The 16,272-nt window shown below is 50.7% G+C and overlaps 1 protein-coding gene across 2 annotated transcripts in view; it reads left to right on the top strand.

Moving 5' to 3' along the window:
* Positions 1-16,272, top strand: part of Kndc1 (kinase non-catalytic C-lobe domain containing 1) — a 47,567-nt gene that overhangs the window by 21,828 nt on the left and 9,467 nt on the right. Inside the window, exons 10-23 of one of the 2 annotated variants that reach the window (XM_041666723.1) lie at positions 4,406-4,564; positions 5,035-5,112; positions 5,671-5,764; positions 6,367-6,484; positions 6,561-7,147; positions 7,431-7,575; positions 7,799-7,884; positions 8,924-9,333; positions 11,183-11,276; positions 11,361-11,458; positions 11,670-11,890; positions 14,890-15,003; positions 15,489-15,636; positions 15,745-15,924. In XM_041666723.1, coding sequence (XP_041522657.1) covers positions 4,406-4,564; positions 5,035-5,112; positions 5,671-5,764; positions 6,367-6,484; positions 6,561-7,147; positions 7,431-7,575; positions 7,799-7,884; positions 8,924-9,333; positions 11,183-11,276; positions 11,361-11,458; positions 11,670-11,890; positions 14,890-15,003; positions 15,489-15,636; positions 15,745-15,924 — 2,532 coding nt within the window. Of the gene's footprint in view, positions 1-4,405; positions 4,565-5,034; positions 5,113-5,670; positions 5,765-6,366; positions 6,485-6,542; positions 7,148-7,430; positions 7,576-7,798; positions 7,885-8,923; positions 9,334-11,182; positions 11,277-11,360; positions 11,459-11,669; positions 11,891-14,889; positions 15,004-15,488; positions 15,637-15,744; positions 15,925-16,272 lie in introns of both variants that reach the window. The other variant, XM_041666722.1, reaches the window with a different exon arrangement.

Genomic DNA, 16,272 nt, shown 5'->3' with positions numbered 1-16,272 from the left:
TGAACTCAAAAGAGAAAAGGGAAACAGTTTATCTATGTATGGGGGAAACAGTTCAAATGGCAGTGAGTTCCTTCTGGATATCCTTTCACCTAGAATCTTCGGCAAGCACATTTGTGTCAAAATTCTCTCCTGTGACTGGAGTGAGATGGTTCAGTGGTTAAGAGCACTGGCTGCTCTTCCAGAGGACCTGGGTTCAGTTCCAGCACCCACGTGGCAGCTCATAACTGTCTGTAACTCCAGTTCCAGGGGATCTGATACCTTCACACCTAAAATAAAATAGATTATTTGAAAAAAAAAAGAAAAAGAAAGCAAAGAACCTGTTAGGGAAAAAAAGAACTAAAAATGGATCATAGGCAGTCACAGTGCTGTGCTTCTAAGCAGCGCTGGGCTGGCAAGATGGTTCTGTGGGTAAAGCACTTGCTGAGCAAGCCTAACAGTCCAAGTTCAAGCCCCTGAATCCAGGGATTCTGTGGTGGCTCAGAGGTTCAGAGTGTACACTGCTCTTGCCAATGATCAGAGATTTATTCCCAGCAGCCACAGCAGGCTTCTTTAGGCACTGCACTTATGTAGGCAAATCCACACACACAATTCTAAAATAAAAGCATAAAAACTTTAGTTGAAGAAATAAGGCTATAGATGGGGTTGTTTACGTAGAATCCAAAGAATCTACCATACAAACAAACAACCATCCTAAAACTTAGAAGTGAGTTCTGCAAGGTCACAGAATATAAGATAAACATTCAAACATAGTTATGGAGGGTGGAGAGATGGCTTAGCAGTTAAGAGCGCTGGCTGGCCTTGCAAAGGACCCAGGTTTAATTACCAGCACTTGGATGGCAGCTCACAACCACGTAACTCCAGTTCAAGGGGATTCAGTGTGCCCTCTTCTGGCCTCAGAAGGCATCAGACATTCATGTGGTATACATACATACATGCAGGTAAAACACTCATACACATAAATATTTTAAATGTCAAAAGAAGGCTTCATTTAAGGAAAACTTCGGTAAACACTGAACTGGCAGTTTTCCAGTCACGTGGCTTCAGTTGGCTGTGGATTTGCTCTTGGGCTGTCTGTACCCTGACTGTCTGGAATATGGCAGTTGGGCATTGGTGAATCCGTGGAAGCTAGAGGTTGGCTGTGTAAGAATATTTGGATCAGGGGAATTACAAATGCACACATTGTGGCTCAGCTACTATTTTGTTTATCAGCCAGACTATTATGGTTTGAATTTGAACTGTCTCCCACAGGCTGGTATGTTAAAACACTTGTCCCTGGGTGGTGCTGTAAGAGGTCCTGGAAGCTTTCAGGGGGGAGTCTAGCTGGGGGAAGTAAGTCCTCACTGGAGACACGTCCTGGGGCTGTACCACGCTCTGCCCCACCCATACTTTTTCCTGGCCACTGTAATAGGACTGTTTTGCCCCACATTATCCCCCTTCCACGGCAGACTAACACTTCCTTTAAATTATGTATTTCAAGTTGGGCAGTGGTGACACACACCTTTAATCCCAGCATTTAGGAGGCAGAGGCAGGCAGATCTCTGTGAGTTCAAGGCCAGCCTGCTCTACAAGAGCTAGTTCCAGGACAGGCTCCAAAGCTACACAGAGAAACCCTGTCTCGAAAAACAAACAAACAAAAACAAAGTTGTATTTACCAAGTACTTATTTTATCATTGTAATTTTAAAAAACAAAAAGCAAAACAAAAAACTGGTGCAGGCTGGGGGGATGCCTCGGGTTAAGCACACAGACTGCTCTTCTAGAGACCTGTGTTCAATTCCCAGCATCCACATGGCAGCTCACAGCCATCTATAACCTTAGTCCCAGGAGATCTGACATCTGCTGGCCTCTGAGAGCATTGCACTCTCACAGTGCACAGGCAAAACCAACAAAACCCGTACGCATAAAAATTTTAAAGTAAACAGTGTAAACAGCCCCGGTGCCAGAGATCAGACTGACTGTTCTGACTGCCTGGAAAAGGGGTTCTAAAGCCCTGGGAATTGGTTTGTGGGAATTTGGAAACACTGAATGAGGCAGACTAGAGAAGCCCTCGAAAGCTGTAAGCAGAGCTCAAAGGGCAAAATAAAAGCATAAGAACTATGGTTTCTGGTAAAAGTTCAATACAGTAGTGGGACAGAGGTGGTGTACACCTTTAATCCCAACATTCCGGAGGCAGAGGCAGGTGGATGCCGGAGGCAGAGGCTAGCTTGGTCTACAGAGCGAGTTCCAGGACAGCCAGGGCTACTCAGAGAAACCCTGTCTGGAAAAAGTTGGGGTTTTTTGTTTTTTTTAAAAAAGAAAAGAAAAGAAAAAAGGAAGGTGGGGGAGGGGAGAGGAAGGAAGTTAATTTAAAATGCTAATAAAATTGCCACCAGAAAAGGCTGGGCACACATGATTTCAAGTGAAAAGAAGACCTTACTGGGAAATGCACTGGAAGTCGCTTGTGTTTCATTCTGGCAAATCACTTTGGTAAGAAACTAAATTCAAGCTGGGCGATGGTGGCGCACGCCTTTAATCCCAGCACTCGGGAGGCAGAGATAGGCGGATCTCTGTGAGTTCGAGACCAGCCTGGTCTACAGAGCTAGTTCCAGGACAGGCTCCAAAGCCACAGAGAAACCCTATCTCGAAAAACCAAAAAAAAAAAAGAAAAAGAAAAAAAAGAAAAAAGAAACTAAATTCAAAAGTAGTGGACTAATTACATTTATGGAGGCAGTTTCAAGATACCACATAGTTTAGGTTGTGGCATGATTCTCGCTGAGACTGATTTTCACTAGAATTTACAGTGAGACTTGGGATCAAAAAGTAGAGTGGAATTGCAGTTTGCCCCTAATAGAAGCATCTGGAAAGTTGGGGCCAAGGCAAGAGATTGCTGAACAGACTACAACCATTAAGAAGACAAATACTTTGAGCTGGGACAATGGGGAACATGCCTGGAGGGAACCTCAGGAATGGCCCGATTCCACCAATTGTAAAGGCTTTTATAATACCTCCCCAGTAAAGATAGGAATGTTGTTTCAGGGTGACCTGTTTGCAAAGATGAGCCTGGAAAAATGTTTCCCTGGTACTCCTTTCACTGAGCTCAGCCTTCCAGACTCTCAGACACCCCTACAGCCACGGTCCAAGTGGCTACTGCTCCAGCTGGCCCACAGAGTGCTGTTGTGTTTTTGTTGTTTTGTTTTGTTTTGTTTTTGCTGAAAGTGCAGGAGTTATAAGAGCCCTGGAGGCTCAAAGGGAAGACTTCAAAAGAAGCAAGGCCAAGGTGTGTCCCTAACAGGTTAATGCTTGGAGCTAAAACCTAAACTTCAGAGGAAACCTAGGATGTTAGACAAGGACAATGTCCCTTTATCTTGTTTTTCTCAGGTGTTGATCACAGCAGTGATAAAAATGGTAATAAAATCAGGGCTAAAAAAAAAAAAGTAATCTTCTACCCAGAGTTTTGGGTTTAGCTGATTATTTTGAAGTTGGGTAGCCCAGGCTGGCTTCAAACTCTCTGAAATCTACCTGCTTCGGCCTCCAAAGTGCCAGGACTAAAGGTGCGCGCCTCTCTCCACTGTTAGGGTTTACTCTGCTGTTACCTGTCCAGATCAAAGAAGGGGGTGGGGTGGCACACACTTTTAATCCCAGCACCGGGGAAGAAGATCTCTGTGAGTTCAAGGCCAGCCTGGTCTACAGTGCAAGTTCCAGGACAGCCAGGACTGCACAAACACTGACTCAAAAAAAAAAAAAACTTTTTTTTTTGAAGAAAGATCAAAGAAAATCTCCCAGGCACGTGTGAGGAAGCATGCATTTGCCAAAGGCTGCTATTGATGATGCAGTTGAGTAAAAACTGAGGAGAGCACTCGGTATGAGCCATTGGCCGGACAAAGAGAACATCTTAAACCCTGTGCAGTGCACTCCTCCATCAGAGAGGCAGCGGCTGCTCTGTGAGCCCGAGGGCTGTCCACTCAGAGCCAGTTCTTAAGCATGTGGCAGCACACTGTTAATTGGCACGGAGTTCCTGCTGCGCAGGTTCTGGGTGATAGATTAGAAAATGGTTTTCAAACTATTGAGTTTTTTTTTTTTTTTTTTTTTGGTTTTTCGAGACAGGGTTTCTCTGTGGCTTTGGAGCCTGTCCTGGAACTAGCTCTGTAGACCAGGCTGGTCTCGAACTCACAGAGATCCGCCTGCCTCTGCCTCCCGAGTGCTGGGATTAAAGTTTTTGATCTTGCGAGGAAGGAGATGGCAAGCCCTACTGGCGTCTTTTGCAGTGTCTGAAAACCAAACAGAATGGGGGAGGGGACCTGGTGCTGGCACTGAGCAGGCTACCCATCTGAGGGATTGTGCTCAGGAGTGGGGGCCGTCAGGCCTAGTGATCTCCCCTGCTCCCACTGTTACTACCTCTTTCTCCTCCTCTGTCTCCCCACCATCAAGGCATCTGTATACTGTGTGGCTGCAGTTCTCTGGACAGCAGCCAAGTTCAGTGTACCCCAAGACCACAAACTGGCCCTGCCGCGCAGGCTCAAGACCCTCCTTCTGGATATGGCCAGACGCCATGCTTCAGAACGGCCATCTGCAGCCGAGGCCATCAAGGTAACACACTATGGTCAGGCCTACTCAAAAGTCTCAGGGGTTAGGTTGGGGAACAGTGGGGAGTTCATGGCCTCAGCCTGTGATGCTGAAGCTGATAACCAGTTATCTTCAGAATGCTTCTCACCCGTGTAGGCAACATGCCAAGGATTGGCACATCTTGTACATGGTCCTGATCCAGTACTGCTGTGACCCTCCTTCCCAGTGCCTGCCTCTCAACTCCCCCAAACCAGGCAGCCCATGGCACGCCCTGCCCCCCGCCCCTGTTATCTGAGACTCCAGCTCTTCAGTTTTATTTACAGCTATGACAGGAAATCTAGACACCAGGCTGCCCGGGACTAGGATTATGCAGAAAAGTGCCAAGGGTTGCCCTCACAAATGTTCCCTATGGTATCAGGAGAAATGGGGCAGGCGTGACAGAGCCAATGTCTGCCCTGCTGGGCTATCCTGCAGGGATGTCGCCTTTATTTCAGGTGTGCAGCAGCTACCTCCTTCAACGAGGCATGGACAGCAGCAAGATTCTGGCCCACCTGCGGGCGTCCACCTGCAAGGCAAGACAATGCTTCCCAAAAGTCACAAGGACTCCGCCATGCTGTCGCTTGCTCCCACAGGGCCCTGCTTGTCTCTAGCTGCTTTGGGGACTTAGGGGGAATCTAGGGAAGAGGTAGTGACTATCCAGCTGCCTTCCCAGCAGCCCCTGCTGAGATGTGATGCCAACCACTGCACAGTGCATGCACTTCCTCAGGAAAACTGCCTCCTCTCTGGTCCCCCCACAACCTTTACATAGGAATCTGTAATCCCCTAACAGGGAGGGGGACCCAGAAGGGGTCCCAAACTGAGAATTACAGGTAGTGGGCAGGAACACTGGGCTCTCTGGCAGGCTTTGCGGGTTGATTTTCCACCATCTTCACATTCCCTAGAAAGCTACCCAGATTCACTGAAGGGGCCCGATGGCTCCGACTCTGCCTGTGCCAGCTCCCCCATGCCACAGAAACCTCCTTGAACTAGCCTGGAGGCTATGTCTGGTGACTGTAAAGCACACATCTGTACAACACCTCCTCCTCAGCCCCAGTGGACCCCAACTGACCATTTATGACCTTCCACCCCAGGTTCACCCAGAGGAAGAGACCATCGGTCTCCAAAATGCCTTCTCAGTGGTTGAACTGAAACCTGCCATGGAGCCTGCTCCTGAGAGTAGTCCAGGTGGGCCTGCCCAAGCCTTCCCTCTCATTGGACCCTGTACCCCTTAGCCGCAGCTGACCCCTGTCCTCCATTGTAGTCCTGCCCCGAGTGGACACTTGCAACACATTTCACCCATAAGACGGGATGGCCAGGTCAGAACAGCTGTCTGCCCTTGGCCTGAGCCTTACCCTCCCTCACTGAGGACTCTGACACTTGCAGGTACTCTTCACAGTCAGTCCCAACCTTCTTTCCCCAGTCTTCATCATTTATAAGCCAGTTAATAAAAGACCCCTCCACCTTATAGCAGCATCACAGCCTCCTGGCTATGGCCCTGTTTCCTCGCTATAGCTCTTCCCGGGTGTTTTCTCTCTCTCTCTCTCTCTCTCTCTCTCTCTCTCTCTCTCTCACACACACACACACACACACACACACACACACACACACACCCTTAGGCTCCAGGGCTAAGCTTGACATAGAACTGCCTATGGACATATGAGGTGCCCTGCTGTGAGATTGTACATGTAGGGTCACACAAAGGCCCACTGCTCCTTCTGGCCCCAACTGCCTACTGTCCCCAGGCTTCCTGCAGGTCAGCAGTGATACCAAGCTTGTTGTTGTCTCAGGGCCTGTGCCTAGTCTACCCCACTGCTGCAAAGAAGCCTGTGAGCTGCCAGCGGCCTTCACCTCTGAGGCCACTCACTTTAAGCCCATAGTCCTGGCTCAGGACATGGGTGTTGCCAGGTGAGTGTCCCCATCCCCTGCTAGCAGTGATCCCAGGCACAAGCGGTCCCTCCTGAAGTCTCTTCTCTCTCCACAGAGACCAGTTTGCCTTGTCTTCAGAGCCAAATGAGAAACCTGAAGATGGAAGCGGTCAGCTGGAAAGGGAGGGACCAGGAAAGCAGGCCTCCCGGGAGCTGGCGGAAGACACTGACTTGAAGATGTCTGACCAGCTGCCAACCGACCCTGCTGGTGACTCAGTGCCCCACAGCTCAGCCAAGAAGTGCTCCTGCCCACACGGCCCCTCTCTTGCCAGCCAACAAAAAGGAATATCAGGAACACCCAGCTCTCCTGTCTCTTCCCTGCCCCCTGAGCACAGGTCAGATGGTCGGGGTTCACTAGGAACCACTCTGCCCTCAGGGTCCACCTCAGCCAACCAAGGCCCTCGACACCCATCTAAGCCACCCAGGGGCAAGGCTGCAGTGAGTCCCGGCAGCCCTAGGGGCCCAGATGGTCATCCTGAGAAGCCTCGGCCAGCAGACCGCAAACTCTGTCCATCCAGTGTGGATACCTCATCACCCCCTAAGATGACAGCCTGCCCTTCACTGCAGGAAGCCATGCGCCTCATCCAGGAGGAATTCGCCTTCGATGGTTACCTGGACAATGGGCTAGAGGCACTGATCATGGGTATGGAAGCCACAGGGGCCTCTCTGTAAGCTCAAGACAAGGGAGAGGTGGAGGGAGGTGGTCCAAAGAGCATCAGTTTAGAGGGGACTCAGGGGTCCACACATCTGTCCTGCTGGAGTCAGTCAGGACAAACAAGGGCAACTTACAGTTTATATCATGAAGGAAGAGAGCCTTGGGGCCTGTACCCTTCTGATCCCAAAGCCCTGAGACTGCTTCCCAGTGACCCAGTACAAGGGAACCAGAAAGCCTCCCTCTATAACCTGAGCCATCCTTTGCAAACCAGGGGAGTATATTTACGCCTTGAAAGACCTCACCTTTGCCACTTTCTGTGGTGCCATATCTGAGAAGTTCTGTGACCTGTACTGGGATGAGCAGTTGCTGCAGAACCTCTTCAGGGTGGTCAACGGGCCAGCCTCGCCCTCTGAGAGGTAAGTACCTGGGCCTAGCCATCCCTGTTCTGGGCAGACCGAGCCACCAAACCCTGTGGGCTCAGTGCCTACAGCCACTATGGAGCCAGTGCCCAGGGGTTCTGACACCAGGAAGATGACAGGGCCCCATCCTACCAGAGTATGCTCAGGTGACTTTCCATGGTGGTGCCACTCTGCACAGGCCTCATCCAAATGGGGGCCTGACTGATGCTCTTATTCCCAGCACTTCTGAGGAGCCTGGATCCCAGCCAGAACACTCACCGAGCAGATGCTCACTGTCAAGCAAAAGGCCCTCACTACATGGACTCGGTAAGAGACAAGCCTGCATCACAAGGACAGACAAGAACTATACTCAGTGGGGTCCCCTGGACAGCTGCAGGAAGACTTCTGTTGTCAAGGACAGCCCTGTGCTGAGAGACAGCCAAGCAGCCTGGATCTCAGGGCATGGAATGTCACGGGGCAGTTTCCCATGCTTTCCTTAGCCAGCATTGACACTGGCTGTCCACAGCTCCTCTGAAAGTAGAAACCACTTAAATACCAGAGCTGGCCTTCTAGATTGCTAGCTAGAACCAGGTCAACTTAAAAACTCAAAGAGCTGGACCTAGGGGTGCACGCCTTTAATCCCAGCACTCAGGAGGCAGAGACAGGATGATCTCTGTGACTTCGAGGCCTGCTTGCTCCACAGAGCAAGCTCCAGGACTGTTAGGACTACATAAAGAGACCCTATCTCAAAAAACAAACAAAAACTTCAATAAGCAGTTTGAGAGAGAGAGGCCCACCAACCATCTGGGGGTCCCTAGGGACCAGTGCAGGGCTGTGATCACCTGGGGGTGTCTACTGGCTAGGATAAGACTATGGTGGTGACTTCATCCCTATTTAAGTAAGTCAAGGAGCAGGTGATCATGTCTCGGGCACGAAGTCTACCTGCTCCCGCATGGCCAAGGAGCCAGAAGGCTGCTAGCACAGAGAGAAGCTTCTGGAGTGGCCAGAGTTCCGAGTACCCTGACAGGTTTGTATTTGAAACGTGTGTATAAGTGAGCTAGGTTTGATTTTTAAATACTCTAAAAGTGCACATAGGACCTGAGGGAACATATCCGCTTGGGATCAATTCTGGGAGAGGAGAAAGTCCAGGTCCCAGAGAGGCTTGAGACAGCAGGGTGAGTACCTAAGGGAGCTGGGCCTGGCTAAGCCTGCCCCTTCACAAGCACTGCTGTGTCCCCCAACTCCTGTTCAGTTCCACCTAGCACAGTAGCTGTGGCTAAGGCCCTTCATGAGGGTGTCTGTGTTTCCTCCACAGCTGAGGGTGGTGGTGAGGGTGCGACCCACTGACCGTTATCTTTCTTTCAAGGCAAGGAGAAGCCAGCCACAGCCTGGGGCAGTGGGGGGCCCTGCTCGCCCACAGCACTATCAGATATAGACTCCGACACGCTCTCTCAGGGAAACTTTGAGGTTGGATTTCGGTCCCAGAGGTCAATAAAAGTCACACGAGAGCAACAACCAGAGGCCGAAGTGGATGGGCAGCCAGGCCCGAGCCAGGAGCCAACCAGCAATGCCTCAGACACGGTGACCCGGCTAGCCAAATCAGAGGACGGTGGCCCAGCTGTGTCCCAAGGTGCAGCCGATTTCCAGAACTGCAGCCCTGGATGGTCCAGTGCCTTCTACGAAGCTGACTGCTTTGGAGCTGATGTCTACAACTACGTGAAGGACCTGGAGAGGCAGAAGGCCAATGGGCACACAGAACTGGAAGCCCAGAGTCCAGTGAGTCTGGGGCATCTACCCAGTGCTGACAGGGAGGGCATCTGTGGCCTTAGGAGCACCACGGGCAAGGAGGCTTCAGCTCAGGCAAGGCTTCCGGGCCACCTAGGCCCAATGACAAGACTCCGAGAACACCCTATCCAGGCTGTGTCTGTTCTTAGTGCTCTACCGCTTGGTGGCCTGGCTCCCCTTTAGAGGTTCTATACTGTGGACACATGTTCCCACAGCTAAAAGCAGAGAATGACTTCTTTCCTATTAGCTCAGTCTGTGGCTTCCAGATGACACTACTCAGGGAGGGGTCACTTGGTCTTTGTGAGCGTGATTAAGTGTTGGGTTAAGCCTCCTGCAGATGGGCTGCAGGGGCAGGAATCTCTTCCACATGGGGTCTTGACACTAGGTGAGAGAAAACACCAGAAGCAGCATGCATGCAGCAAGTTTAAGCTGGACTTGGGGGTCAGTGTGGACTAACAAGGGTTTCCCTGACAGACAGCACCAGGAAAGACCTAGCCAATAGGAAGAAAGTAGTCTGGCCAGCATGGGATACAAAAGAACTTTGATAGCTCTAGCATGGACAGGCAGACCCGTTGCTGGGAGGAGGGAGTGTCAGTAGCTTGAGCACGCCTATATATATGGCATCTGTGAACTACAGGCATCTCCACACTTCACACAGGCGGCCCCTGCCACCCCAGCAACCTGGCCTGGTTCTAGGCCTTGCTTTTGGCATCCAGGGGAGTGCTGCGGTTCAGTTCATCTTTATCTTCTTTTTGTCTACGATTTCTTGTTACTCTACTTTCTTCTGATTGTTGTCTTATGTGTATATCTGATCAATATTCATCAGCCTTTTCCCAACTAAACCCAGTTGCCTTCCTGCTTAAATTATTCCTCAAGCCCCCCCCCACACACACACACAAGGAGCCAAAGCTTTTTAAAATTTTATAATAAATTCGGAATCAGATCTGGCCATAGGCAGAAACATACTATATAGCCTGTGTGTCCAAACAGGGAGCAAACGTCAGAGCCGAAACTCATTTCCATGAGATACAGAGACATGACAACCACATACCCAAGCCCACTGTCCATAAGGTCATCTGTGTCCCCAGGAGCCTGACAAAGTGAATGGCCTGGAGAGGAGGCTCCCTGTGACCAGAGAAGGAAGGTAGTCTACCCTGAGCCAGGATGAGCCCGGGAGGCTGGAGACAGTAGAGGGGTTTGGGGCTACACCGACGGGGCCTGCCTTTGCTTACTGAACAAGCCTCTGTCTTAGTAGACTCCGACTCTGCCGATGGTCCTTAAGAGCAAGGAAGCCACAAAGAGACTTGACCCTGGCCCTTCTGAGTCAGAGTCTAGAGAACTCTCCAGAAGCAGCCAGGTGGGACCAGCCTGGTGGGTGAGGGGAAGGATACCTCAAAAGACAGACACATCCTAAGACTGGACCATGTCTCAGGAATCATCCCTAGGGGATGATGGGGATCTTCACTGTGCCTCCCCTTTAGGCAGTCAACCCATGGGTACCGGTGGGGTCTGGCATACTTGAGAGATCATCCGTCAAGCAGTGGCTTCAAGGTGAACCTCTGGAGCCCACTCCTAGTTTTGGTTGTGAGCCTAGCCTTTAATGGCTGAGCCTTGTCTCTCCAGCCCCCCAGAGCCCGCTTCTATGGTGTTCTCTCAATTATTTCATTTGTCTTTCTTATGCCAACCAAATGGCTGCAGCCCTAAGACACACTTGTTCTTCCTGTGGCCGCTCAGGCAACTCACCAGGCTACTGTGCCTTCTGTGTCTGCATCTTGTATAGAAGACAAGTGGTCCCTGAACCCACAGTTGCTCTGGCTTCATGCGCTGTGCTTCCTCTTAGGAGCTGGAGCAGCAGCTCATGATCGAGAAAAGAAACTACAGGAAGACCCTCAAGTTTTACCAGAAACTCTTACAGAAGGAAAAACGGAACAAAGGTAACACTGTACACCAGCTACCTGCTACAAAGGAGGTATAGTGGGGCGCCTGGAAACCACCTGCTGACTCTGCTCTGCCCTCAGGCTCTGAGGTAAGGACCATGTTGTCCAAACTTCGAGGACAGCTAGAAGAAATGAAGTCGAAGGTGCAGTTCCTGGGCCTGGTGAAAAAGTACCTCCAGGCAAGCAGACGTCTGCCCTGCCCACCCCGAGAATGAGTATGGGCCCTCAGATGGGTTTCCTTCCATCGTTCTATGTATCAAAACATGTTAGCCATACACACAGGCCTTGGGTTCAAAGTACTGAGAAGCCCTGACACCCCTAAGTCGGTAGCAAAGTGACCTATAGACACATATCTAGTAGTCACCCATAATTCACTTCCTTTCCCCACAGGTCATGTATGCAGAGCGCTGGGGGCTGGAGCCCTGTGCTCTGCCGGTGATTGTGAACATCGCAGCGGCCCCCTGTGACACATTAGATTTCAGCCCCCTGGACGAATCCTCTTCCCTCATCTTCTACAATGTCAACAAGCACCCGTGCAGCGGCCGGCAGAAGAAGGCCCGCATCCTGCAGGCTGGCACGCCCCTGGGACTCATGGCCTACCTCTACTCCAGGTGTGTCAGGTGCCCCAGAAGGACCTCCTGACCCTGGGGCACATTTTGAGAACAAAGGAGAGAAAAGCAAGGAAAGCCCTGTCTGGTATGGGTTGTGTAATTATTTAGACTTTGAGGATTATCCAAGTCCCCATAAGACCTCCTCTGGCCCTGATACTGGGTCACAGGGTGTGGGAGCAGCACTGTGGGAGAGCCTAGGGCAGGCTTCAGGTTAACATGTGAAAAAAACAAAAACTCAAACACGATCATCTGCAAGGGCCTCCAAGGTATCGTCTGGATCCAAATCACTAATCAAAATATGCCATAGCGGGCATAGAGCTCTAGCTGTGGTAGTTTTATCTTCTGTCTCTCTGAGCATGCACACGGCTTTGGTGGCAGCCTTAGAGATAAATGTTGCAGTGCCTGCCCCCAAGTTAGGTAGAGTCCTCACATCTATGCACCGGTGCCCAGGGTCGCAGGGCCATTCATGGGACTTGGGACTGGACTCTCATCCCTTCCTTCCTCCCTCCCTCCTTCCATTCACCCTGCCTTCCTCTGCCCCATAGAGCTCCAGTCTTGCCTTGTTTCTAGATAATTCAAGCTCCCTGAATAAAATTTTCCTCGCCTTGATGGCTGGTCCTGTGTGTAGGTCTGGAGCCAGAAAGGCCATTGTCACCTCCATAGTCCTGACACACTTTTAGAGTCCTCTTTGAGCAAGAGGCTATCAACTTCAGATCTGATTGGCAGGTAGCATTGAGAAAACGATTAGGAGACAAACTTCCTTTACAGAAGCCCAGGCCTTCTGGGATACACTTGATATGTGCATGTTTAGTAGACATGCACATGTATGGTGTTTTGAGGTATAATGCAGTATGACATGTACTGCATATGTGATGTACAGGCATGTAGTGTGCTGTGGGATATTATATAGTATACATAATTTTGTGTGTGTGAGTTTAATGCATTACTGTATGCATGTCATGTGTTTAAGTATACATATATGTAGTATGTTGTCACTATTACATGGTGTGTGTAATGTGTGAGTGTGTGCGCATGATGCACATGTAAAAATGAGGCCTGGTGTGTAGTGGGGGTACTGTGTAATGTGGTATATCTGATACGTGTGTCGGTGTGTATGCTGGTGGTGTGTGACATTACTCCTGGGGTGACATGAATAAATATTTACTCACCCCAGATGGGGAACCAATGACAGACAAAAGTAACGATGTCATCGAAGTCTTTCTTGGTAAACCAATAAGTTTATTGAAGTTACATATAAGAATATGGGTGAGGGATAACTCAAGCCAGCGATATCACTGAAGGCCCACCCCAGCATGAGTGACTGCTCACGAAAGCTAGAACCTTTGAGCTCACTGCACAACTTGTGGGCAAATCAGTGGGTCACGGTCTCCTCTCCTCAGGCAGCACAGTTGGTCAGAGACTGTCTCTTCCACACAGGTAGTCTCAGCCTCTCCCAGGCAGCTCAGCCAGTATGGGTCTCCTCAGCAGTCCTGACTACTCTATAACTTAGAGAAGGGGAGGCTGTGGTGTATTGGTAAACTTCAGGGACTTCCTGAGACTTCTGAGTTGACTTGCTCACAGTGAGTCTCCCTTTAGAATGTCCTGTTTAAAGAGCCTCCCTTTAGAGTGGGTGGAGGTGTTTTCTGGTGGATGTGAACACATGTGAGGGAATATGTGGTGGGTGGCAGTACTGTGTAGTTGGGGTCATGGATGCTTATAGTCTGTGGTGTATGTTTGAGCAGAGAGCAGAGGAAGGCAGAGCCTCCCCATTGAGGTAAACATTCACAAGGGGTTTTCTCAGCTCTGAGTATTCCATGGGCACTGCCTCTACAAGACAGGCTGGGTAGGGGACTGCTTAGTCCCTGGCTTGAAATATGGCTATCAGAAACGTCATGTTTAAGAAAACTCAGAGAGACAGACCAGTAACTAAGCATCCTTGACCTTGGAGACAGTGTCTTCCACCCTGGAACTCCAGCACAAGACCCTCAACTTTATAATTGCCAGCCATCACATTGCCCAGATTGTTGAAGGGTCACATTTAGAGCTCCTATTAACGGCCCTTGCATGAGACTTTCTAGAAACCACTGCTCTGGGTAGAGATGTCCAATGAGATGTGACAAACCCCAGATCCCCCTCAACTGGGATACACATACTGTACTAAGGAGGGCTGTCCCTGGGAGCACACAGGGTCACTTACCTCACACAGCAGCTCCTCCTGTACACCTCACTGAGCACGCACACCTGCCTGTCATCCCAGCCCTCAGTACACAGGACACGGAACTGCAGGCACTGAGAGCCACGGTGATGGTCTGGCAATGAGGAGGGCCTCACCAAGCCTCACAAAAGACATGGGTTTGAAACTGTGTCACTGACTCTCTTTTGCTCCCCCAAGGAGTCTTTCAACAAACTACCGTGTGTGCTGCTCCCACATAGAACTTACTAACTACCTCGGGGGCTGGAGAGATGGCCCAGAGGTTAAGAGCACTGGCTGCTCTTCCAGAGGTCCTGAGTTCAATTCCCAGCAACCACATGATAGCTCACAGCCATCTATGATGAAATCTGGTGCCCTCTTCTGGTGTGCAGGCATACATGCAGGCAGAATGCTATATACATAATAAATACATCTTTAAAAAAAAACTGACCACCTCTCCCTACATATGCTCACAAACACAGCTCATATATGCTCACACACAAGATTACACAAAACTCTGTTCACACCACACATAGCTTTCACACACATCACACAATACATATATGTGAAAAAACTCACACATACTCTCATACTTTCATTGCTCTCCTCCACACAGATCTCTCTCTCTTTCACACACACACACACACACACACACACACCCTGAGAGGCTACACACCTATTCACATATACACTTAGAACACACAGACACACACACTCACTCCAGGACACTCACTCACTGTGGGGCAAGGTTGGAGGGAGGGTCCCGGCTGGCGTAGGCTCAAGAACCAATGCCACATTTTACCCTCAGTGACGCTTTCCTTGAGGGCTACGTCCAGCAGTTTCTCTACACTTTCCGGTACTTCTGCACACCGCACGACTTCCTGCACTTCCTCCTCGACCGCATCAGCAGCACCCTATCCAGGTACCACATGTGCTCCTGGCTAACAGGGGTAGGACAGGAATGAGGCTACAGATGAAGTGTCCCTGGGAAAGGTCAGGACAAGATGGAGGAACTGAGGGATCATGGGTAAAGGAACCCAGCTGGAGTTGGCAGCTGGAGTCTCTGTGCTAGGGGGAAAAACACTGGCAGGGGCCTGACTGCTTCCAAAAGAAAGCAGGGGGTAGCCGAGGCCCAAGCTAGAAGACAAGAGGGAGCCAAGCTCACCAGCCTAGCAAGGATAGTCCAAGTGGAAAGAGGCCTGTGGACCGTAGCTTCCTTCCACAGGGCACCTAGGCCAGTAGATTGGGGAAAGGGCACCAGATCGGTGACCAGCTGGGTGGTGAACATGAAGGGAGTGATCTGTCCTCAACCCTCACCTGGCCTGTCATCACTTGGGCTCTTCCCGAATTCCTCACCCTGAATGTGCCCAATTGGGGCCTCTGCTGAGCCTTACCATCTGCCTCCAGGGCTCACCAGGATCCTACCTCGACCTTCACCAAGATCTACAGGCGGAGCCTCTGCGTCCTGCAGGCCTGGGTGGAAGACTGCTACACCGTGGACTTCATAAGGAACGCGGGGCTTCTAGGACAGCTTGAGGACTTCATTTCTTCCAAGGTGACTGCTGCACTGGCCAGCCCAGTCAGCGACTTCTGGGCTCTGGCAGAGAAAAGCACTCACTGCCACGTCCCAGGAACAACAGTGACACCCTGTGCCTCTGCCTAGATCCTGCCCCTAGATGGCACTGCCAAGCACCTGCTGGGCCTCTTGGAGGTGGGCACTGAGCGGCGGGCTGACAGTACCTCGCGAGGTGCAGACCTAGAGGATCCTAAGGAGGCAGAGGAGGACACCAGACCTTTTAATGCCCTCTGCAAGAGGTTCTCAGAGGATGGCATCTCCCGGAAGGTGGGGAATCTTTCCTGGGGATGGTTTCTCTAGCCAGGAGTGCATGCTGGAAGGCATGACGTGTGCATATATACACATGCAGAAACAAGACATGCATGCACGCATGCCCATATGCAAGCGCACATATAGACATGTACACATACGCATAAGTGCTGCTTATGCATGACCCAGGCACTTCCCTGCTGGACCTGCACTTCCTGTCCTGTGGAAGGAAAGCCGTGGATTAGCAGGGTTCATTCTATCCTAGCCAGGGTCCTACTGTGACTCCCTGAACTCACCTTCCTGATTCCCAGGGCAGCAGACTGAGCGGAAGGATCCACAGGGGTCAATGAATGGTCTTCCCACCAG

Source organism: Microtus oregoni, unplaced genomic scaffold, assembly GCF_018167655.1.
Source record: "Microtus oregoni isolate MIOR12 unplaced genomic scaffold, Mior012 000016F_ref0000370, whole genome shotgun sequence".
Taxonomy (NCBI): Eukaryota; Metazoa; Chordata; class Mammalia; order Rodentia; family Cricetidae; genus Microtus; species Microtus oregoni.
Note: the sequence above shows the minus strand (reverse complement) of the source record. Positions and strands in the feature narration are given on the sequence as shown.